Source organism: Zonotrichia leucophrys, chromosome 2 (assembly GCF_028769735.1).
Source record: "Zonotrichia leucophrys gambelii isolate GWCS_2022_RI chromosome 2, RI_Zleu_2.0, whole genome shotgun sequence".
NCBI classification, from domain to species: domain Eukaryota; kingdom Metazoa; phylum Chordata; class Aves; order Passeriformes; family Passerellidae; genus Zonotrichia; species Zonotrichia leucophrys.
Genome location: NC_088171.1, coordinates 57,891,869 through 57,917,439, shown reverse-complemented (window position 1 = coordinate 57,917,439; position 25,571 = coordinate 57,891,869). Strand labels below are relative to the sequence as shown.

At 39.8% G+C, this 25,571-nt stretch overlaps 1 protein-coding gene across 8 annotated transcripts in view; it reads left to right on the top strand.

The window, feature by feature from the left end:
• Positions 1-25,571, top strand: part of TNS3 (tensin 3) — a 200,000-nt gene that overhangs the window by 44,086 nt on the left and 130,343 nt on the right. For 3 of the 8 annotated variants that reach the window (XM_064705073.1, XM_064705075.1, XM_064705072.1), the window contains exon 1: positions 20,878-20,899. The exons of 2 other annotated variants lie outside the window; for them this stretch is intronic. In XM_064705073.1, the coding sequence (XP_064561143.1) occupies positions 20,879-20,899 (21 nt within the window). In that variant the 5' untranslated portion in view covers position 20,878. Of the gene's footprint in view, positions 1-1,726; positions 1,783-8,043; positions 8,112-20,877; positions 20,900-25,571 lie in introns of those variants that run through there. 3 more of the 8 variants (XM_064705079.1, XM_064705078.1, XM_064705076.1) reach the window with 2 other exon arrangements.

Here is a 25,571-nt window from a genome sequence, read left to right as displayed (position 1 = left end):
TGTGGTGGTGGTGCAGGGTGCATGTGGCTTTGATTCTTTCAGCTGGGCACTGTTCTGCTTGGTGATTTGTCACTTTGGCTTGAAAGGAGAGTTGGTGGTTGTAATTCAAGGTGGCATATGAAGTTCTACACGCTATGTCAGGCAAGAGGTCACCAAGGCAGATGATGTCCTTGCTTCCAGCAATAGGCATGCTATTATGACAGGTTAGTTAACATCTTCCATGTATGGAAGTATGGGTGTTTGGTTGGATAGAGTAGTGAATCATGAGTCACAGTCACAAAATGGACTGCAGAGGTGCAGCGTATTAAGACCTCGGACTTGCAAGCCCACTGAGAAGTCAGAGGGAAGAGCCGACAAACTACAAAAGTTCAGTCTGTCCTGTTTTCTTTAGGGGCAGTCTAGAGATCATGAGTGAGCTGGGACTCACTCATGTGCTACTTTTTTCCCCCCTTTTTATGAGTAATTTATGATTTAAGAAGCATTGAGAATTGGAGATCAATCTTTTTCATAACCATTTACGGAGTCAAATGCTGTCTCTTCTATGCTAGTGGTTAAAAGCTGTACCTGAGTGTTTAAGCTAGAGTGGGTTGTCCTTGTGTATTCAGGTAGGCCACTTTGACTCTTTGCCTGTGTTGTGTACAGAACTGATGTTTCTTTTTGTTCTTGCAGCTTGCTCTGTTGCATGGGCTGCATCTTCTTTTTAATATTCTAAGGATTATAAATTACTTGAGGCATGAGGCCCCCTCTACTCAGGAATCCCCTCTGTGTACCATGAATTGAGTCATCATAGGAGTGTTCAGAAGATCATAGCAGCTGTTCTGATAAAAAACTCCACCTTTGTTGTCCAGGTGTTGCTGCAGAGTTTCTGGCTCCACTCTGCTGGAGAGCCATAATTTTGAAGGTGAATATGTTAAATGAAACAGTTTTCACTGGGGTTAACCTCAAAGTGCTTGCTAAAGTGAGCATGTATGATGACTACTACGGAAGCTCAGTTGAGTGGTATAAAGGGATGAACCTAGTCTTTAGACTGTATGTATGAGATTTGAGGGTGCCTGCTATATGAGATTGCAGAAATAATCTAACACTTGGTTTTCCCTAGATCATGTAATCCAAGTCAGTCATGCTTTTCCTGGCTTTCTTTGTGTTTTGGTTTCTGAATATCAAAATAAGGTGGTTTGTGGTTTTTTGGTAATGTATACAGGCTATGTTCTTCATAGGAAGTGTTTTTAATTTGGAGACAAATCTGTGAAGATATGTGACTCCACAGATTATCTGTTCTGTTTCCTCTGCTAAGCCCATGACCCAAAGTCAGTTCCAGAACAAGGGTAAGGTGTTGGGAACTGCCGAAGTTCTAGATTTCTTGAAAAGCAGAATATTTTTACTCATTAACTAAAACTGAGATGATGATTAAAGAATGGTATAAAGGATAGAGGAAGGGAGAAAACCCTTTGTGTTTCCCTGTATATGTGACATGAGGGAAGACATTACTCTTCAACCTGTTTCATTGATTAGAGTATGTGAGCAGGGCACCAAGTCTGCATTGAGCTAGTGCTAACTTTTCAGGGAGCTGAAAGTAGATAGTACAGCTGAGAGCAGCAGTGGATGCTCAGGTTCTGCGCCTGATCTGATTGGTGCTTCTGTCTGGAAAGAGCTCAAGCAATGCAGCTGGGACATTTTCAAAGGTACTTTCTTTTTTTCCTTATTTTATCATCATTTTTTATTCCAGGTGGAATAAAAAATGCTGTTTCTATTCCCTGCTTTCTTCCAAGCAGCTATGAGCTGGTAAGTATTTTTGGCACTACTAATATCCATCAGGTTTTATTAGGTAAGAGGTTAGATTATTCTTGTAGTCTCCTGTAACATTTTATTATTTCAGTACTGTGCTATCACCTTCCTCTCTGAAGGCTTGGCAAATGAAGGGTCTGTTCCTCAAGCTTGTTACTGTGTCCTGTCCCATGCAGGAATCCACATGTTTTGTGCTTTTGTGTGTTTTAAATAAAAAATATACTTCAGTAATTATTTGTTTCAACATACTCATGTCTTATGTTAATTTGGAAGTACAAGTAGTGTAAGATTTATTTGAGACCTGTTATTTTTTTGTTCCTGGTGGAACCCATAGTTGGTTAGAATAGAAAAACCTTAAACCTTTTCTGGCTTGAAATACTGTATTTCAAGGGTAATATGAGTGATACTCGGAGGTTGGATTGTAACAGTTACTTATTGAACCAGCGCGGGCAGGTGCTAGTGTCATTACCAGGACTAAGCAGCCAACAGCTGATGCACCAGTGTCAGCTAAGAACTCTATGTATTTTAGGTAAGTGATACAACCACTGGCAATTAGGAATCCTACATTTCATTTCTGCATTGCTTGTGAATTGGCCAAGTTACTTTGTACATTTTTGAGTCTTGATCGCCCTACTGGAAAAATAGAGGTAATGGTGCTTACCTTCATGAACCACAGAAGTCAAAAAGTGCTTTTAATATTATTATCCTGTAAAGCAAAGCCTGGAAACCAAAATCAGTAATTTCTGGTATTATGAGGAATGTGAGTATCAACTCATTCAAGATCTCTCCTAGATTTTACCCAGTAATTAACCCAGGTCAGAGTCTCAGAATCTTGTATAGCATCACTGCTAAAAATATTAAAAGAAACACTTTCTTTGTAGCTCACAGTATTAGGGACATACTAGCAACTGCAGTTTCTTTCTTTTGTATTGTGCACACAACCCAAGTATTGATTCTGAAATGGAAAACCAGTTAACTGTGGTTCAGAAGAAATTTTAAAGATATAGCAACCTATGGGATATGTTACTAGTCATTAATAATTCTGATTGAACTTGGTTTATATGTGCATGGGGCAATGCTGATAATGTAGTCCCAATGGACTCTGTGACCTGCTGGCATGTAAAGAGTGTAAATGGCATAACTGGCCTAACCTGTTTTAGTTTACTAGCAGGAATGTGGACAGAGGTATATTCAGTCACCAAATAAACATTTACTAGTTTGGGCAGAAGGAGTGGAATTCTATTTAAATTTCTTGTAGGGATATCTGTATGTGAAATATTTCCACTATACAGCATACAGTATGTTTTATTGCTGAGAGTGAGATTGAATAGTGTGGTTTGCTTTTGGTGTGTAATGTGGTGACATTTTTATATTAGGAGTCTTTGTTCAGCACAAGTAAATTTTTTCTATTTAGTGAAGAGTTCTGTTGTTCTGAAGAAGGAATAGCTCCAAGCAATTTCTTTTAAAACTGTTTTGAGTGTGAAGTTTTGACAAGATCAAGAATAAGCAGTTGAGAGGCTTAGATAATAGGGAGGGCAACATCTATTCAAACTAAACAAAACATTGTGGCATCATAATTTGCTGCTGAACCATGGATTTATCCCCATTCACTCCAGCCAAGGAATTCCAACCTTTTGGTCTTCACATGAATAAACAATACATACGCCTTCTTTAAATCAGTGTTGCATCTATTTAGTCAATGTAAAGATTACGTATATTGCGCTCCTTAAACTGGCAAGATAGTAGTTAGACTCTAAGTGACATATTTCTTGAAGCCTGATGAAATTCACAGATGTTATTTTTCTTTAAAATGTGTGTTTTATTGAGTATTTTCTTTTGTCTATTACCAAACTGGCTGTTCCCATTTCTCGTGAACCACATGTATTGAAGCTTTGTAATGACATCAGGAGCCTTATATATCAAATCAATGTAGCTGTTTGGGCTTTCAGGTGTTAAAATGAAAGCAATTCTTGTGTTCTAACACTACTTACTTTATGGTGTCATGCACATTCGCACATTCCTCAGAATGTGGGATGATGTTAGTCTAGCTCTATTAATTCAATTCAAATGTTTAGCAAAGATGATGTATTGTATTGCACCTAATTTTATTTCATGAAGAAACAATGCCGTGTTTGTGGGAGTTGTCTTTCATTGCCGAGATTTATAGCTTAATCCAAAAACTGAAGAAAAAAAAAGGGGAGGAAAAGTGTCATGGTCACTGTGTTTGTTTGTTTTTACCTTAGAGCTGAGTGAGGTAATATAGTACTTCTAAAATTAGATAAAAATCAAAGATGGTAGATTTGTTTTAATGGTCTTTACTGAAATTATTGGATCGTATTTTGAAAGATTGTTAGTTACTCAGTTGATAGTATTCCTTAAATCAATGTTTTTAATTTAAAAAAATACTGACAACTTAAGTCTTTTTCTCTAGTGCTGTCAAAATAAGAAAAGGCTTAGGCCCTAACTGTAAAGCTCTGAATACTTCTTGTTTCATCTATTACTTAAAAAAGATAAAAATGAAAAGGAAAGCCAATGGAAGCATATTATTTTAGAGATAATTTTTGGATTCCAGGAAATAGTCTAGGGTATTTTAAGATACTTCAAAAGGGCAGTAAGCTAGTCTTCTTCACTGAAATTCTTTTTTGTCCTTCATGAGAGTGTATCTTTGAAAATAATAAAGCAGACTAAATCTTAATTCCTCAGTGTCCCATCACATATGCTGCCAAATTTCTTGAAGTGAAGAAATGTGTGAAGGCCCAAACCTCTTACATACATGAATTCTTATCTTAAAATTACTTCATTGATGAATGGTCCTTATGACTGCATGACATGTCAGTTTTAAGACACATTTAAAAAGTGATCTTCAGCACAGAAATTTCTGATTTAACCTTAATAGCCTTTCTTCCTCCCCTCCTTTTTCCTTACGTTTTTTTCCAAATAGTTACCAAAGAATTCTGCATACCTCTAGTCTGCCACTTAAATATCACTTGTCATAACTTGCTGTTATAATGCAGACAGATTAAATGGACCTGTAAAGTATGTTTTACCATAACAGTCGCTTCAAACTGAAGTTTGTTTAGGTGTTTTGCTAAGTCTTTAAATGGAAGTTTGATAATTTTGATAGAAATTGGGGAAGACTGTCAATGGTTCTGATTCCCACCCCCTTCTGCTTAATTATCCCAGCTTTTTTTCTGCCCGTGGAAAGAAAAATCAAAGACTTGAACATTCAGGCCTCTCCTAACAAACTAAAACCTGATTTTGAACAGTAAGCCAGATTGTGCTCTGTACTGTTTCAAAATAGGAGGAGAACAGAATAAAAGTATTTGTGGGAGAAGCAGAGATTGGTTTGCTTTGGGTTTTTTTTGGTGTGTGTATTTTTCATTTGGTTTTTTAAAAGGAGCAGGAGTATACCTTGAAAAAATTGCTGAAGAAGTGAGTGTGAAGTCACAAAGGCTTCATTTTAATTGCCTATCTCATTTTTTACTTGAAATCCAAGGTAGTTCATATATACACCTACATACATTAAACCTAGTGCCAGTATTTTCTCAAAAAAATTTTTAAAAACTAAGAAGTGAAAATACATGTTGATATATAAAAGTTAAACCAAACTCCCAGCTATGTGTGGGTAAAGTGAGGAAAAGAACAGGAAACTTTAAGAAAATTCAGTACTCTTAACAGTGTTCGTAAGAATGCTTGTTGCCTGTTGCTAAATAACCCTCTCCTTCCTTTTTTTTTGTGCTGTTGAATGCAATCCTCTCCAGAAGCTTTGTATGAGAAAGATCAATGAATATGAAAAAATGATTTGTTTTCCCTACTGCATTCATAAACACGTTTTAAGAAAAAAATTGTGACACAATTTACTGTTCCCATGGAACACAATCTGTTTTTAATGTGGGCATGCAAGAGATTTTTTAAGAAATGGGAAGCTGAATAATTCTTTGTAGTATTGGGAAAGTCTGTGCATGTAGATGAAGAATTGCATTCTGCAATTTCATTTTAAGTGAGGTCTCATTACTAGAAGATATAATATGTTAATTTGGGTTAGTCAGGCATGATCTCCAAACACAGTGGAGTATGATGACAGTAACTAAACTGAGCTAGAAACTGACATATACAATATATACAGTGATTTTGCTCTGCCAGCTCTGAGTTTGGTTTCTGGTTTACATTAGTAAAAGCTTTTGTGAAAAATTTATCAAGTGGATTTAGTTTGTAATAAGTGTCTGTGACTAATGGCTAATTAGTTCTCATGTTTTCCTGTCTTTCTTCTTCCAAGAAATAGTGTGGAAAGCTTATGGAAAACTAGGAACTTGCCCAGCTCCATTATTTTGGGAAACTTCCTTTTTTTTTTTTTTTCCTATATGCTACATTCAAACTTTGGTTCACAGAATCTGTGAGATGCATGCAAAACAAGCATTATATGCATATGCAGGCTTGATTTGGTGAAGGTGAAGGACATGCTAAATCTACCAGACTTTCCCAATGATGTGAACTTTCCTACTCCTTCCAAGACTGTCACCAGAGCAGTTCTTAAGGGAGTGTTGCAGGCTATAGCTGCCTGTCTCATGCGCATGCCTGCACATCATGGGAGTGGAAATGCAGCAGCCTTGTTCTGTTCTCTGATTTGTTTGCAAAAGGTGGGAATATCCAGTGGAGGTTTGTATTTGTCTGTTCAGTTCCTGCTCTGTCACCATCCAGAACAATAGTGCTCACGTCTCTGAGAAAACTGTGGGCTTTGGAGAAACATTTAAAGGAGGGATGCTTCTTCACTTCTGGTTCATGCAGCTTTCCTGAACTCACAAGGAAGCAAAGGTGAAACTTTTGCTTGAAACTTTTTGAAACTTTTTTTAAAGCTCTCTCTCTCTTGCTGTTAAGTTTTTCTTTATTAAATTTTGATCTGCACTTTTCTCTTCCTTTCCTTTTTTCCTTTCAGCTTCTTAAAAAGATTTACCTAGCTTTCTCAATTTCTTGATTTGTAGTCATAGATATGCAGAAGAACAGACTAATGTGACACTTTCTTGACAAAACCTGTGAGCTGATACCTGATTTGAAATACTTGACATGATTGTGTTTTAAACTTTTTTTTGTATTTCAGCTCTCCAGAACCAGGCTGGTATGGGTCTCTTTGTAATGCATTTCTGTGAGGTTTATTTTTTAGTTTTAGATTTCAAGTGCTTACCAGAGTAAGACCATGCTCTTCAAAGACATGCAGAGTTGAAATTCCAAAATGCTGTTTTAAGTGCAGTCAGTGCCTTGTTCATTACTCTTTGACTTAGTCATAAGAGAGCACAGAGAACAAAACTGCATGAATTGACTATCCCAATCCCTCAAATTACGAAATGCAGTGATCCCGAATTGAGCTGTGCAAGGCACACTCAATTCAAAAGCTAGTCATTGCGTTTGCCAGGAGGGAGGGCTCACATTGTTTCTAGGAATATTAGAGGATTACAAGATTTAATAGGAATTGAAAGATGAAGTTTTGTTATAATACGGTATGTTCAGTTCCAAGCGTTCATCCAAAATGAAATGAAAAGCAGGCTTTCTTTGAACAATCGAAGCAACAGAAACAGGGAATCAGCAAGAGGGAAAGGTTTGGTAGTTCCCAGAGCCAAATTTTCTCCAAATTGACTTCCACTGAGTGTGGAAGCTTTCCACTGAGTGTGGTACTTTTTCAAGGCAGAAGCATCTGCTTTTCAGAAATGTAACACTAATTACTAGAGCAGATAAATCCAGAAGCATGATTTTCATTCAAGGTATAGCATGCTTCTTTCTGCCATCCCATCTTGCTTTTTCTAAAGCAAAGTTATCCAGATTTTTCAGATTACTCTGTATAGATAGTTTTCAGATGGTATAGAAATTTTTCTTGTTTGTTTGACTTCACTAAAAAGCAAATGGGCTTGCATAGGTTCTCCTTGACAACTCACACTGAAAAAGGGAAATACCCATTATAGGGTGTATTTTTTCCTGCTTATCTGCATAATTTTCTATTCTTTCATAGGGTATCCTGAGAGTGACAGATCTTATGTCCCTTGCGAAAATGCCTCTGATTAATATTTGAAAAGGCTTTTTCAACACTGAAATGTGTGAAAGGATAGGACAATACTAATGCCATCACTATAAGTGAATGCTAGCCAAATATTAAAATAATAAATGACTGTGGCATTAGTTCTTACAATGTAATCAATGACTGCGACTTTTCTTTCAAAAGGAAAAGACAAATCTTTTAGTGTTAATTTAAAAATCTGTTTTTTCTTATAGTTAGAATTCATTGTAAAAAGCACAATGAATCATCTATCTATGAGGACCCTTCTCGTCAGATAGAACTGGTAAGCAAGTGTGATACTTTAGATAAAATTCTGATCTTTGGTCTGACTGCTATATAATGGTGAATTCTGTTTGTTTTTTACTTAACTAAACTTCAGTCTCTGGCATCCCATTCAATTTTAGTTGTCTATCATGTCAAAAATGATACTTGTTTCACTTAATTTAGGTTTTTGACATTGGTGCAAAAATTTAGTACTTGATCGTAAGTAAAATGATGTGGTAGAAGTGTTACATATTTTTGATTCTCATATTTTTGATTACTTATTTTTGATTCTCATTTAATGTCGCTGAATGCTGGAGTCAAACCTGTTTGTTTCTCAGAGAAATGTCTTGGAGAACACCATCTGGTAGATTTTGAGGGTGGAAAGGAGGAATTTATTGGGTTTTCAATGTCTTTAAAGGGCAACCAAATGAGAAGTGTTCAGGGCAAGGTAATCTTACTGATGAGTGAAACAAAGTTAACAAATGTGAAGAAACTATAAGTGGTATCATTTTTATTTTGCTATAATGACTTCATTTTTCCTTCAGAGAGGCCATTTTTAGGGAGTCGTCAAAAATCTGTGATGATTTTCTTCAATAATGGTAGGAGGGAGAGGTAGGATTGGTTTTGGAATTATTTTAGCTCGTTTCATGGATAAGTGGTTTATGTTCCTAGCCATGTCAATCTAATTTCCTTTAAGCTGTCTTCATTGGGGGGCGATAAGGGTGTTTTGTTGTGTTTGATGTTGAAATGCTATGATTGGTGAGGTGCAGAGGTAGAACCATAGAATCACAGAATGGTTTGGTTGGAAGGGACCTTAAAAGATTGTCTAATTTCAACTCCCCTGCCATTGGCACGGACACCTTGCACTAGACCAGATTGCTCTGAGCCTCATTCAACCTGGCACTGAACTCTTCCAGGGATGGGCATCCACAGCTTCTCTGGGCAACGTGTTCCAGTGCCTCACTACCCTCACAGTAAAGAATTTCTTCCTAATACCTAATCTGAAACTACCCTCCTTCATTAAAGCCATTCCCCCTTCTCCTACCACTGCATACACTTGTTAAAAGTGCCTCTCCACCTTCCTTGTAGGCTCCCTTTAGGTACTTGAAGGCTTCTTTAAGGTCTCTCTGGAGTCCTTTCTTCTGCAGGCTAAACAACCCCATCTCTCTAACCCGGTTTTCATAGGAGAGGTGATCATCTTCATAGCCCTCCTCTGTATGTGAACCCTGTTTCAGCGGGTTCACATCTTTCTTGTATTGTGGCCCCCAGAGCTGGATGCAGCACTCCAGGTGAGTTCTCACAGGAGCACAGGGGCAATCTGCCTTGACCTGCTGACCAGCTGCTTTTGAGGCAGGCCAGGATATGGTTGGCTTTCTCAACTGGAAGCATACATTGTTGAGATGTATCAAGCTTCTTGTTCACCAAATCCCAAGTCCTTCTTCCTAGGGTTGCTCTTGATCCATTCTTGGCCCAGACTATATTTATGCTTGGGATTGTCACAAGGCAGGTACAGGACTTTGGATTTGACCTTGTTGAACTTCATGAAGTTTACACAGGCCCACCTTTCAAGCCTGTCTCAGTCCCTGTGCATGGCATTTTTTCCCTCCAGCATGCCCATCACACAACTTGGTGTTGACAAACTTGCTGAGGGTGCACTCTCCATGTCACTGACAAAGATGTTATAGTGCCAGTCTCGATAGCCACCCAAGGAATGCCACTGGTCTCCACTTGGACATTAAGCCATTGACTGCAACACTGTGACTATCCAGCCAATTCTTCATCCATCAAGTGGTCCATCTGTGAATTCGATGTCTCTCCAATTTATAGACAAGGGTGTTGTGTGGGACAATGTCAAATGCAATGCACAGGACCAGGTAGATGATGTCAGTCACTCTTCCTTCATCTGCCAGTTCTTGTAATGCTATCATAGAAGGCCACCAAATTTGTCAGGTGAGATTTGCCATTAGTGAAGCCATGCTGGCCATCACCAATCACCTTATTTTCCATGTGCCTTAGCTTAGTTCCAGGAGGATCTGCTCCATGATCTTGCCAGGCACTGAGGTGAGACTGACTCGTTTGTAGTTCCCTGGGTCTTCCTTATTTCCCTTTATAAAAATGGGGCCTATGTTTCATTTTCTTCCAGTCAGTTGGAGCTTCAGTGGAATTCTATAACTTCTCAAATGTGATGGATAGTGACTTAGCCACTTCCAGTTCCCCCAGAACCCATGGATATTTCTCATCATGTCCCATGGACCTGTGCTCCTTCAGGTTCCTTAAGTGGCCTTGGACCTTGTGGTCTCCTACAGCAGACAGTTCTTCATTCTTCCAATCCTTGCCTTTGCCTTCATTGAGTACCTCAGCCTTTTCCATATCCTGGGTAACCAGGTCTCCCGTATCTTTCTTTATGAAACCCACATTTTCCCTAGTCTTTCTTTCATTACCAGTATACCTATGGTAACCTACCTTTAATGCCCTTGGCCAGATCATGTCAGTTCTGTGGCTGCTCAGACAGTTTTTCTGTTTTTCTTAGTTTCTACCTTCACCTTTTTAGAATGTACCTTTTTGTCTTTGAGTTTGTCCAGATGTAACTTGTTGATCCATGCAGGCCTCTTGAAATTTATGCCCAATTTCCTCTTGGTAGGGATACATAGCTCTTGAACCAGGAGGAGACAATACTTGAATTTCATCCAGCTTTCTTGAGCCACTTTTCCCTCCAGGGCTTTAAACCCACAGCATTCTACCAAGGAGATCCCCAAAGAGGGGCAAGTCTGATCTGAATTCCAAGGTAGTGAGTTTGATGTACATACTCCTCACTACCCCAAGGATCTAGAATTTCACTGCTTTGTCGTCACTGTAGCCCAGGCTTTCCTTGAGCGTCATGTTCTCCACCACCCCCTCATTGTTAGTGGAAACAAAATCCAGCATAGCTCTTCTCCTTGTTGGCTCATCTGTCTCTTGGAGATGGAAGGGATCAATGTGTTCCAGGAGCCTGCTGGATTGCCTGTGTTGTGCTGTGTCATCCTTCCAACAGATACTGGATTGTTTGAAGTTCCCCATGAAGACCAGGGCTTGTGACCCTTGAGGCCATTCTGTTTTGCTATAGAAGGCCTCATCATATTGGTCTTCTTTGTCAAGTGGCCTGTAGCAGGCCTGCACTATAATGTCATCTGTTCCTGCCCTCCTCCCCTCTCATCCTGACCTGTAAACTTTCAAATCAACTCCTCATCAATCATGAGGTAGAGCTCCATGCTTATTCACAGAGAGGACAACACCACCTCCTCATCATCCCTGCCTGTCCTTCCTGAAGAGCCTGTACCCTTCCATTCCAAAACTCCAGTCATAGGAGTTGCCCCAGTATGTTTCCATGATGTCAGTAAAGTCATAAGCATACATATGTGTTATGCAGGTTAGCCATAATATACTGAGTATACTGTTATCATGGTGTTCAATATCTTGAATTTAAGTATAATGACTACACATGGGGCTCATGAAATGTGATAGGCATCAAATCTTCTGTTGTTTCTGATTTCTAGTTTTACATCTGGAAAATAATTCTCTTAATACACATCACAGTTCCCCCATGGAAACCTCCTTTTACACATGGTGTTAGAAAAAAAAAAACCCAAAAATGGTGCAGTGAAATATTTTAATATTTGGTGATGTTTTCCATGTGAGATATCAGACCTTTCGCCTATGGCAGTATGTCTTCCAAATTGAAGAGAAGTCAGAAACTGAAAACAGCAGCCATGAGATGAATAGGGACGGAGGGAAGGGAGGACTTGCGCAGTTTTGTTACAGAGATTGGAAAATCAGTTTGGCTTTTCTTTTTTTTTTAATGATTTTTTTTACTTTTTTTTTACTTTTATCACTTGGATGTGCCATAGATTTATGTGTAATCCCTTCCTTTTTATTTTTTTTAGCATTTAAAACCAGAAAGATTTATAGTTGGCACAGCTATCTCTTAGAGTGGTTAGAATGGTCACCCCATGAAGGTGTAGTAAATAATGTTGAAGTTTCAAAAGAAATGTCAAGCCTTCACTAAAACTTTAGAAATTTGAAGTTTAAGTCTTCAATCTCAATGGGGCTGATAGTCTTGGTTAAGATGTTTAACTTGGATATTAGAATATACTTTCAGAGGATCTCTTCATATGTGTTCAGTCAGAGACTTGAAGCTGGATTGTTTACATCTTGAACAAATGTACCTCAGAAGTTGGCCAGTCAAGGAGTTTATTTGTAATTTTAGTCCTAGAGCTGACGAATAGGCAGCAGGAATAGCAATATTTGGCTTGGGGCAACAATTTTAAAGCTGTGAAGGGAGTATATGAAGGCTTGAGTGTAATCCCTTATTACATAACATGCATACAGACACTCCATGTGTATACAAACACATCTGTTTACCTGAGGTGGTTCTTTCAGCACAACTCATTTCAGCAGTCTTCCCCTTAAGTCAAAACAAAAAAGAAAAAGTGTGATCCTGCAAGCTCAGATAGTTATGTCAAGCCCTGTGCTTTTAGCGCTCTGTTTCCTCATTACTGAAGTGGAGAGAGCTATTGCATCTAGCAGCATGAGAGACTATAGATATTTCAGTAGAAGCTTGACAAACTGGAGAGCAAATTCAAAACATTAAAAACGAAAGAGAAGAAGAGCTTCTTGCTTCTTATTCCATATTTCACCTTACAGCTATCCTAGAAAACTTGCAGACTACACCAATCCAATGCCAGACTGGGAAATACATGGACAAAACCCCTTTTAACTGGCACACATTAGGTGTAAGCCTTATTTATGTCTCTATATGCAATTACACAAATAGGCTTGTATTGGAAGAGTGGGTGCTGAGTTCAGTTTATGTATGAACTTTCTGGTGAAGGGCCAAAGTGAGCAGTGTGTTTTTCCAAGTGCTTTGCTTGTGCACCTCATTAAGTCTCTTTGTACGGAGATTTCCAAGTGAATCCAAAAACTGTATTTTGTGTGTTTTGTCTTTTTCTATTTGAGTCTGTGTATTTTCCTAGGTAGCAGTGGATGTGCTAAGACTGAAATAATATTAACTGAGGTTATACAGTTGTTTGTCTTCTGCTGAGAAGAATCTGGAAGATTCAAACAGTAGGGTTCATGGGTTGAATTAACAGCACTGATCAGTCTGTATGTTAATTCTTCTGACTGATAGATTTGTACTTGCAACACTGTGGAGATTTGATAGCTGGTAAGGCAAGTCAAAATTTTAAGTAATAAAATCAAACAAATGCAAAGCCTATTCTCATGGATTAACTGTGAGCCAGTCTCACATTGTAAGCATTATGGTTGATGTGGGATGTATGCCCTGGTAAACTGTGTGTGGTTCATTTAACTAAGCAAGATTTTGAAGGTGTTGTAATTTATACACACTGAAAACCTATAGCTCTTTCCAGTTGACATTTGTAACTACTGTGTGTCTGGACTTTAGTGAGCAAAAAAAGTTGACAGCTATGAAACTGCCTCTCTAGTTCAAAGCATCTTTCTCACAGCAGGATTTGGAGACCAATTTTTAGTTGTACCACTGCTAATAATAGACTTTTTGTAGTAATGGATTGGCTCTTTCCTTTTAAAAGGTTTGTTTTAAACCTGCGTTGATACAATTTAGCATGTTTTTAAGCCTTGAGAAGATTTTTTTGTCTAGTACATACAGAAAATTCTCAGCAGTTCACTTCAATAATGTCCACTCAAGTGTCTTTTTTCATGAAAAAGCATAAAATGAGAGATTGGGTGAAAATGAAAAAGGGAATAAGTGGTTAGCAATGTACATCTCCATAGATCTTGTACCTTGGAATAAATTCAGTAGCTGAGTACTGTCATATAGACTTGAATATACAGGACATTAATGCAAAACTAATTAATTTTCCATATCTGTTTGAAAGGTAGTTAGCTTATTAATAGTGTAGAATGAATATGTACTTCTGAATGATTTTTTTTGTGTATGTGTGCATATGTATATATATGCCCTTAGGAGGGAATTTCTTAAAATGTACCTAAGCTATCTGGAGAAATAGTTTGTGTTAACTTTTCTCCTTTTACAGGCTAATAACTCTGAGATGGTTAAAAATCATGTAAGCAGAAGTGTAAATAATTCTGGTTTATTTATTATTTTTTCTTTTACTTGGCCTGATTAATTTTCCTGCTTGTGGCTGCTTATTTGTATCACATCTTCAGACAGCATTTGTTGATAGCCATTTTCAAAGTATGCACTTTGGTTTCTGTACTGTGTGAAATTAACTTCTGATTAGGACCATTAGTGTTTTTTTCCACCACTGAGTTTTTTCAGAAACAATGAAATGACCTCTGCATCCGTTGTTTTTAAATCAAGCAGAGGAGAAATAAAAGGAAATATTATAGTCTTCATAGACTCAATTGTATTTAGACGCATTCAGAAAGTCAAGATATTTTTTTTCAGCAAGAATAGTATTAATTCTTGTATTGTATTCAATATGAAATTGATCTTTTGGCTTATATTTTTTCCAGTTGCTATGCCATGTTATTTAAAAAACAAATTAGATGCCACTTCCAACCCTTTATTACTATGGCGGTAGTACTCCTGGTAAAAGTAGTATTAATGACATTTATTGAAGTACAGTAGAACTCAGTTGTCTGATTGATGTAGAAATTTCTGCAAATAGGAAGTACAGCCCCTTTCAATACTAATAGCACTTATAAGTATACTTTTAGCACAATTTCTGTAAAACAAATAAGACAAAAAAAGAAAACTTTTAAAGTCCTTTGGAGTTACCTTTTAGCAGAGATGTCAAATCTTGTAGATTTCTAAATAAATTATGGGAGATGCCTATAGTTAACTATCTGCTAATAGGCAACTGTGATGCAGGTGTTTGATTTGCCACTGTGAAAATGAGGCTAAAATTTGAAAAGGGACAGAAGAAAGAACTTGCAAGATGCACATGGTCTTCACCGATTTATTGTTCAATTTCAGACCAGCTCTCTATTGCAATAAATGAGTGTCTGTTTCACAGTGTTAGTCCTGTGTGCATTGCATTTATTTTGTGATGCTGTCCATGGTTCAGTGCTGCAGGCTTCTGCTGGTGCCACTCTGTGCAGGGCGTGAAGAGTTCTGATCCCTGACTACCTATGTAGACAGGAGATGTTCAAAGAGGTCACGTTTGTATTAGCAGTATAGTTCATTTCCTTTGGTTGACAATAAATGTTTTTCTACAACCAAGGGTATCTATGTGTTGTATCCATGCTATTATCTACTCTGTTTCAGTAAAATTAGAATTATTTCTAATTGTTAGAATATATTTGATATTGAGACCAGCTAAAAAATCTAGTGAAATAATTGTTTCACCTTTCAGTTCACTGTTCTCCTCCTTAACTAGACAAATTGACTAAAATTAAAAAATCAGAAAAGAGCCTACTTCTTAGTTATTTGCATATGAATAATTGGTTTTGACAGCTGCTTATAGTGAAACAAATGTGAAGCAAAATAGTGAAATCACTCTCTGATCTAGTTGCTAGTTGGAAGTTTTTAGCATCTTTGTATTACATCTGAATACTTCAGAGTTTCTACTGGTTTCTGTTTCTACTGGTTCATACACAAGCCAAGATCATATGTTTCTTGACTTTTTTTTCTGTACATGTAATAGTTTGTGCACAGCCATTTTGAATGCAGCTTTAATAGCAAGCAATGTTTATTCAGCTGTGCCTTTTGTCTTATTATGTTTTGCATTGATTATTACTTGACCATTAGTGAGCTTCCTGAAATTGTCATTAGTTACTTTCTATGGACCGGTATATTCCAGGAGCAAAGGTTGACATGGAGTGACATGCAGAAGAAAGGTCCAATCTGAAACACAGATGTCTATTTGGAAAAGAGAGGAGATGTAAAGCTGCTAGGCTGGGTGATTCACAGAATGCTGCCCCCAGATAGTGGGGCTGGATGCAGCAATGAGATGAGGCTTGGATGAGGGTTTTGCAAGTCTAGTTCTGTGACTGCAGCACACATCCCATCTGTGTGGTGCTAATGGGAGGTCCATCTTTCTGTTCTCTTCCTTCTAATTTTGTGCTGTGCTTGTTCTCCTTCTTTTTTGCTTCCTCTTTCTCTTCTCTCCTTTGCATATTGTTTCATGGCATCTGGTCCAGGAAAGAAAACCTCTCCTGCTTTTTTCTGGCAGCGTGTCTGCTAATGGAATATTTCTAGTGTCAGCTCTTATTGCTTTAAAGGAAAGGTGTGTAAACATCAGCCAAGACAGTTTTGCCTTGGTCGTGACACTACCTGGAATTCAAAATTTTGTTAGCTTTTTTCTAGTGTTCAGGGTAGCTCTGAGGCACGGATAGCACATTCTTACTTGGGAAATCAAAAGTGCCTTTTCTTACATTTAAAGGCTTTCCTCATGGGATGTTATTTTATTCTTAATATTGTCATATTTAAAACAAATCAAACTTCTTGTTTCAGCTAAAGGCTAGCAGAAATGATTCTGTCACTTTCTATTCAAGAACTGTGTGCACATAATCTTCTGTTAGTTAACAGGTGGTCTAAATTTGTGGTGAAAGTTTTACTTCAGTTTTGATCATTTTCATCTTAACTAGGTCTGAGAGAAACTCAGGAGATCCACTCTGAAGGCTTTCCTTTTTCCTTCTTGCCCTGGCAGATTGGTAGGTAGGACTCTATATCCCAGGGCCCAACAAACTTTTTAAAAATTGAGGTGGACTACAAGCCCTACAGTGAACTTGTTTGGGAAGCCTGGCAGTTTTGGGTGAAGTGGCAGGAGGTCCCATGAAAGAATCATGAGAGCAGCTTTGCCAGCTGCCAAGAGAGAAAGCAAGCTGGGATTTATAAGTTCTGTGGACACTGCCATTTGCAAGGGTCACATCTGTCTGGATTCCTGCTGTCACACTAGGCAGGGGAACAGATCAGGATTTTTATACCACAGTATACAGAACAAAACTAAATTTGCTCTCAAACAAATAGCTGCTTGCAGTAGAAATAAATCTCTTCTGTGGAGTCAACTAAAACAATATTTTAAATTAATATTTATATTTACTACAGGAATTGATACACAATAGTACAGAGATATTTTTATTTACAAAGCATGAATATTTTCTGCCCTTGAAATCATTCTAAAGCCAGAAGCCAAAAGATTATGCAAATTCTGGTTCTCATGCAAAACATCCAAACATGTTTCACTGTGTCAGTAGGAATTATTATGGTGAGCAGTCCAATGATTAATGTAGTTCATTGCCCTTTTTCTGCAGTATGCTGGAGTGTATAGAACTGTTACACTGTGCCTTGGAATAGGTTGGAGAATTTCTTCTGATTCCTGTCCATGGCTTGAGGAATGAAAATACATCACAGATCTGGTTCAAATGCATTCATGTATCTTGCTGATGAGTCTCTCTCTTTGTATTTTTATTTATGCTGTTTGAATGGTGAACAATCACACAGAAAAAAAGTTTCATAAGATGATTAAAATCTGTGTAAAACCAATGTAATTATATGCAGATTAGCTAATCAAATACTCTGGTGCTTATAGCACCATTAAAAATGGGCACAAATAAAATACTTATATTCTAAGTAGATACATATCATTCTTTCAAAATGTCCTGATATCTTTAAGTCACAGCTTTGTCATCGATTGATATTTCAGATAGTTGGTTTCTACTCATCGATCCTTATGCCTATCAATGCTTTCATTCAGGAGGGAGCCCAGGAGAGAAACAGATGAGCTATGTGAATGCATGCCAGATCTTGGAGCTCTGAGTTTGCAGTAGTGCAGTTCCTCAAAGGAGTATATATATGGTTGATGTACAGCTGACTCAGCTGTTTAGATTAGCCCAGTCCTTGAAACCAGGTTTTCTTATATTCTGCCGAGATAATTTTTATGTAGATACTACGTTTTTCTGCTAATACTATTGTATTGTAGTTCAGGGCCAGCAACTGGGTCTTAGGAAGGGCAACTGCTGGATTTTTCATTTAGCTTCCTTAGTCTGTCATTGATTCTAGTCTCAAAAGGGGCAAGTCACAACCCCATGCAGGATTTCTAAGCCCATGTGTGGCCCACAGGTCTAATTTTACTTTCATATTGGAAACTAGTAGGTAACATTGATTTACTTACTTTTCCAGAGCTGTGTAGTAACTCAGTGTACTGCAGAAATGCAGATGAATTTGTCTGGGGCAAAACTGAAACTCCCTTTTCTGTTGGGGTTTTTCACTAACAGGACGGGACTGCTGTGATACCATCCTTGAGCTTTATTGCAGCATATGCCTCATTACATGGTTAAGACAATAGGAAGATGGCAACAGTTCATATACTACCAGCAGCAGCCAAAGATTTCTTTGTTACAAAGCATTTAAAAAACTTTCTAGCCAATAGCGTATTGCTAAAGCTTACAGACAATTGTTCTAGCCAATCACTAAAAGAACATGTACACCTGCTTCACAGAATGCTTGCTTGTATGCTTTCTATTAACAATACACCATACACCATTATTAAGCTTAAAACCTTCTACTATCTTGCTAAGCGTAGCATTGCTTGCACTGCTTTCCTGCAGTCTTAAGGTCTATCTTAGCCAAGCCTAAAACTCAAGCTATTGTTTCATGTCCTTGCTTGCGGTACTATTATAACTTTTTCTGCTTTCAGACTTTGCAGCTGCAGCTAGCTCTTAAGTTTTCCGTTCTTTCTGTTTCTAAGGCCTGCTTTTACAGCTTCCTGGAAATCTTACCTTTACTATTTCCCACATTTCTCTCCCTCGGTACAACTACAAAGTAACTTTATTCACTTTGCAGTTTATTAACTATCTTGCATTACACAGCTCTATTATAATACGTATTTCTTTTTGCTTGTTTGAGGCACTTCTCTTGCTTGTTTTAAGTGTTGCTATTTTACACTACAGCAATTTTAATGCTGTAAAAAATCTGGTCTGTTCAAAGAACAGAAGTCATGTTACAGGGCTTGCAAGGGTTTTTCAGAGTGAAGAGAGAGGCGAGAATGTTGACCTCATGTTCAGAAGGCTTGATTTATTATTTTATGATATATATTACATTATTACTATAGTAAAAAGAAATAAAGTTCTCAGAATGCTAGCTACACTAAGAATAGAAAAGGAATGAATAACAAAGTTCTGTGTCCAGGCAGAAAGCGAGAACAGCTCTGCCATAAGTGGTCAGTAAATCCAAACATTCACCTAAGACCAATCACGGATCCACCTGTTGCATTCCACAGCAGCACATAACATTGTTTACATTTTGTTGCTGAGGCCACAGCTTCTGAGAAAGGGGAAAAATATTAAAGAAAGGATTTTTATGAAAAGATGTCTGTGACATGTCAGCTTTTTATTTAGTTTAATTAAAAAGAAAAGTGTTTGTAATTTTCTCTGCTGGGCACATGCAGAGGAAAGGACAAACACTTGACAGGTTATCTGTTGCCAATCAAAACCTCACTCAAGTGCTGGTGTGGAATGAACAGGGAATTTCTTCACCTGTAGAACATACCATTTTATCAAATCACTAAAACAATCTTACAATCTAAGAAAATGCAAAAAGCAATGCAAAGAAAATTCAAGTCCAAACAGCTGAGTTTCAGGAAAAAGGTCCATGGACTGAAGATGTTCCTCTTGGACATATCTGAAAGTCCTTTTTGGTGCTGAAATGGGCTTGCTGCAGAAAAGTGCATCAATAGTTCAATAGTTATCAAAAGCCATTGACAGTCATCAAACAATTTCAAACAATTTCTGGAATGTCCTTTTCTGGCCCTTCAATGCTTCAGAGCTGCTGCCAGCTATTTAAATTCTTTTTTATTTAATTTTTTTTTTTTTTTTTTTTTTTTTTTTTTTTTTTTTTTTTTTTTTTTTTTTTTTTTTTTTTTTTTTGTGATCAAAAAGAGCAGCAGAGCAGAGCCAGAGAAAGGGGCCTGGGGGGTCCTGGCCCATGGATGGACCAGGAACCCCAGATCTGGCCCACAAAAGGCAGGTCAGGACCGGTAGGGGAAAGCAAAACCCCCAAATCCATCAGGAGGCTGGGAGGTGTCCCCGGCCCAGGAACCTGAGCCCAACAGCCCAGGCCAAACCCACGAAGCAGGCTCTGCATTCCCACAGGCCTGCACTCTGCTGCCAGTACAATGGCAGCACGGTTGGTGAGACGCTTCCTTTCCCCACAATCACTGAAGCATGCGAGCAGCAGGGAAATAGAAGCAGTCCCAAAAATCCTTATCTCGGCTCTGGAGATGTTTGTTCCCCAGAGCAAGCAAGCCATGATCTCTTCCAGCTGTGCCCTCTGCCTCTGCAATGCAAATGCAACAGGTTCGTCTCCCATCTGCCTCACGGCACCACCCCCTCTGGGTTGGGGACCAAAGGCAGAACTTTCGGCCGAATCCACCTGCCCCTCGTCGCCAGGGCGCAAGAGGCACAGCAGAGATGGCAACCTCCAAGAGGCAGCAACTGACCAAACACCCCCCAACCTGCCGAGAATGCTGATTTTGAACGCAGGCAGATGGGCTGCACCCACAGCCAGCTGGCGAGCAATCCCTCCTCCACGGAAAGGGAGGGTGGCCGCTGCGGCCGCTGCTGCAAAGGCAACTGGCCCGGGATGGTCCGAGCTCGAACAAGCCGCCGGTTCCAGGGCAGCCTCTGACGCAGACACGGAGGACAAAGTCCCCGACGGCGGCAGAACTGCTGGGGCGGCCGGTGGAGGTGGCGGGGGGGGCGAGGGGGCTGGTGGAGGGGCCGAGGCCGGAGAGAATGCCTCCCCCGCTGAGCCGGAAGCAGCAGCCACGTCCTCGTTGCCTAGCAACAGTGGCTCAGCTGCGGGACATGGCGTTTCTGAGCTCGCAGGTGGGGAAGCTGCCGGAGAGACAGCCACGGGAGAAGCCGTGCGGGGAAGCGCCCGCACCCGGGGCGGGTTGAGGCGGCTCTCTAGGTGCTCGCGGGGATGGCTGAGGTGGTAGGACAGCCAGGGGGGGCGGCGCCGAGCCGCTGTTGTCGCCGAGGGTGTCTCCTAGCAACACGGGCGGCGCAGGCGCAGGGAGCGGTGTTTCTGGGCTCTCAGACGCTGGCGGGGAAGCCGGTGAAGCCGCGGGCGGGACCGCCCAGGGAGGCGACTGCGGGGCGGGTCCGGGAGGCGGCCGCGGGGGCCCGGCAGGCGGGGAGGCCTCAGGGACCGGTGCCACCCCCATCTCTCTGAGCGGGGTGGTGTCCAAGAGGGCGCCTGTGAAGGGTCCTGCCGGGCTTCCAGGGGCGGCACCCCCTTCCAATCCCCTCGGAGAGGGAGAACGGGGGAAGAAGGACCGCTCCATCGGAGCATGCTCCAAAGGGGCAGTAAAAAAAACTTCTCGCGGCGAAATTTCACCCCCCGCCGGGAAGCAGGGGGGCTGGAAAGCAGCAGATCATCCCCCAAAGGGTCTTCTCCCGCTGAATTCAGGGGAAATGGAGCGAGCCTGTAGCAGTTAGCAATCCAGTGAAAAACAGCTGCTCTCCGTTTCAAGATAGAAAAGAATACACAGAAGACGACTGTGTAGACGCGGGGGTATCCCACACCACGGTCCCAAACGAATTGGAAAATGGATTTCATGCACTCCCATACGAAAACATCCAGAACATACACCACATTCGTAAAGAACCCAAAGAGCTTTGCCCATCGAAAAAACTCACAGAAATCTGTCTCCAACAGGAGAATTCCATCCTCTTCATCCCATTTCTGCCAGAGGGCAATAAGTTTCTCCTCTGAAGGAGAAAAATTAACCTCATCCTCTATGGGGGCTGTCCCCCATATCAGCAGCCACAAACTACGAAGGGTTGCATCTTCAGGAAGGGAAAAGCCAACAGTACCTTTTGAAAGAGTCCAGCATGCTCTGGCCAGCTCCATGGTACTGCTGCTCTTTCCGAACATCTTCCTGGAGGCTTTTCAGAAGGTTCTCTTTGTGGTCAGCCTTGCTGTGAACTCTGTCCAAATCAGGATCTTCAGTTCCTCAGCTCCTGGCTAGAATCCACTTCTGTGGTTACTTGTGAAGCAACCATCAATGCCACACATTCGGGGTTTACCCAGTGCAGCTCTTGCTCCTCTGGGGTCTCATGAAATTAATTTGCTCTTCCAACGAGGGGTCACCAGATGTTACAGGGCTTGCAAGGGTTTTTCAGAGTGAAGAGAGAGGCAAGAGTGTTGACCTCATGTTCAGAAGGCTTGATTTATTATTTTATGATATATATTACATTATTACTATAGTAAAAAGAAATAGAGAGAAAGTTCTCAGAATGCTAGCTACACTAAGAATAGAAAAGGAGTGAATAATAAAGTTCTGTGTCCAGGCAGAAAGCAAGAACAGCTCTGCCATAAGTGGTCAGTAAATCCAAACGGACGCACCTGTTGCATTCCACAGCAGCAGATAATAATTGTTTACATTTTGTTGCTGAGGCCACAGCTTCTGAGAAAGGGGAAAAATCCTAAAGAAAGGATTTTTATGAAAAGATGTCTGTGACAAAGTCAAATCTGGTAGTAATTACTATTTATTGTTCTAATAAGTCTTGTTTGTTCTTAATTTAAAGCCTTTATTAATGTCTATACTTGCATCTACTACCTCTGTAAGATCTTGAGAACTTTCTGTGATTCTATGGGATATATCTTTCTCTTGTACGATGAAAACTTCTTTGATAGTTTTCTCTATCATTTGTTGCACATACTGAAGTATATAAGGTACTATTTACTAGTATTGCCACTAAAACTAATAACACATATAAATCTATTTTACAAAGTTTCTTTAATTAAGGTGTAAAGCTCTATCTTTTGAACAAATTGTCTATGATCTACCGTCTTTTTTGATTTGAGCTGTTAGATCTTTCAGCTTTTGTATGCTTTTGTGAATGGATTCAAAATGATCAGACAGATTCATATAACACAATCCTTCAAATTCCTCACAACCATGTCTATGTGTCAGTAAAAGAATATTGCTGCTCTGTTTTGAAGGGTAGTATGTCTAACACTGCTGACATCTATTAGCATATCACTAATTGCTAAAGTGGCATTGATTTGTTTACTCAGCCAACATCTAACTCGATCTGTTTCACTGCCATGGCAGAAGTAAATTGGGATAGAAGCAAACCTGCTGAAACTCTTTTCACAGCTTTCTAGGGCCTAAAATCACTCTTTAAATTTTCTTCATATTGATGGGTGAATGTTTTTCCTCTATGTTTTTTCTTAATGACTGTTTTAGTACTAGGTGCTAGCACAGTAAGTTGTCTAATACTGCATGGACTACATTCAAGGCATGATATATTGCTTTGCTAAGCCCTATCTCCACAAATGAAATATCCTTTTGGTAATTGTCTTGGATATTGTTCAACCCCAGAAAGTCCACCCCAACTATCTGAGTAATTACACCAAAAGCTCAAGTTTCTGTAAGGAGGGTAATTGTGAGTGACATTGTATTTTGGAGGATCATTGTCTCTCCAATTGCTATCTAAAAATGTAAGACAGAAACCCATTGTTAAGGAACTAAGAATCTTCAATTCTTGGGGTTCAGAAGGTGCTTTAGGAAGTTCTTTAGTCTAAATGTCCCAATTAACTAAGGATTGCTCCCGTTGGCAACTTCACCTGGCTTACTTTTGTTTTTTGGTCAAGGGATCATATATTATGATCCCTCTCTGATGGGTATCGGCATATCTTTCACTGGCACACTGACTAGACAGGTTGAAAAAGGCTTTTCTGTGTTTGAGTTGGACAGGCATATGGTGTCTGAGCCTGTTGCCCTGGCTAAGGTCACCCAGAGGTCACTTGTTTTTGGTTGTTCTACAGGCAAATCTGCACTGCAAGAAGCAATTAAAACTAGCCAGCACCAGTGTAACGCTTGATTTTGCTCTATACCTTTCATAAGCTATTTTTTGGCAAAACATTTTCCCATATATTTCAACTCACAAATTCTGCTTTTGTTCTTTCCTAAAGTTGCCTGAAGACTAAACAACTGTGTTAAAAAAGTGGGTTTTTGTATGTCCTTTCTGTTTCTAAGGCCTGCTTTTACAGCTTTCTAGAAATCTTCTTACCTTTCTATTTCCCACACCTTCATCCTTTGTCCTTTTCATAATCTTTCTGGTGTCAGAAGCTCTATTACAGAGGATTTTAGCCTATGAACTGTGTAAGCCTAATGAGGTATGTAAGCCTACTGGCTGTAAGCCAAGTTTCCTTTTTCTGTTCTTGGAAAAGTTGAAAATCATCATCTAGCTGAAATAATTACTTTTTTACAGATCGTCTTTTTTTTTGCAGACATTATTTTTTACTTGATTGTCTCAATTTCTTTGAGTAGCCTTCTCAAGCCTTTCAGAATAGGACAGGAGATGCAGATTTAGCAGAAAGGTTATTTCTTATTCCTTCTATTTCTGGACTTGTGGAAAAGTTGTCTCAATGCCATCTCTGTGCCACATGGTGTGAGATGGCCTATACATGGTCTTTGTCATGTTTTTGCTCTGAAGCTGTGAAGCGGCTTAAAGTAAGATTGTAAAGATATGAGATGCTGTTTGCTGTGTGGGACAAGCGCAAGCTTGTTATTTGAGGCAAGCTAGGAAATCTATTAAGAAATTCACCCTCTTTGGTGTCAGAAGAAGGTGAATAAACAGGACTGATCTCAAAAGTCCACTTTGTTCAATCTGCGCTTTAATTTAATTGGACTGTTTGGCTCACTTTGTACACTTGCACTGATAGCAGTGTAGAAAGTGAGCCAAACAGTCCAATTAAACTAAAGCGCAGATTGAACAAAGTGAATTGTACTGGGAAACATGTCTAGGTATTGTTGTGAGCTGGTGAAAATGATTCAGAATTAAATATGGGACTGTTTCTTAGCTTCTGTATCATGTCGTGGTTGTAAGGGACTCTGGGATGGTGTCATGGTTTGACACTGGCCCAATGCCAGGCACCCATGAGAGTTACTTGCTCACCCTCCCCTGCCACAGTGAGCAGAGGAGAAGGAAAAAATGTTGATGAAGGCTTCACAAGTTTAGATAAGGAGCAGGAAAAAACACTTCAAGGGCAAAAGAGGCTCAACTTAAGGTTGCAAAGTGAAATTTATTACTAACAGAATTAGAGGAAGACAATGAGAAGTAAAATAAGCCCTTAAAACACTGTTTCCCCCCAGCCCCTCCCTCCTTCCCACCAACAGCACAGCGAGACAGGGCATGGAGATTTTGGTCAGTTCATAACTGAGATTTTCTCTGGCTGCTCTGGGAGAGGAGTCCTTCCCCTGTGAGACTGTGGGTCCCTCCAATGGGAGACAGTTCTCCATGAACTTCTCTGGTGTGGGTCCACTCTCACGAGCAGCTGCCTTCTGCACCTGCTGCAATGTGCGTCCCTCCAATGAGCGCAGTCCTTCCAAAACTGCTGTGACATGGGTCTCTCTTTCCATGGGGTGCAGTCCTCCAAGGACAGGCTGCTCCAGCCTGGAAGCAGGGACCCTCTCTTTCCACTGGGTCCGCCACTGGATCACAGCCTCCTCTAGGCATCCACATGCCTGGAGGACAGGCATGT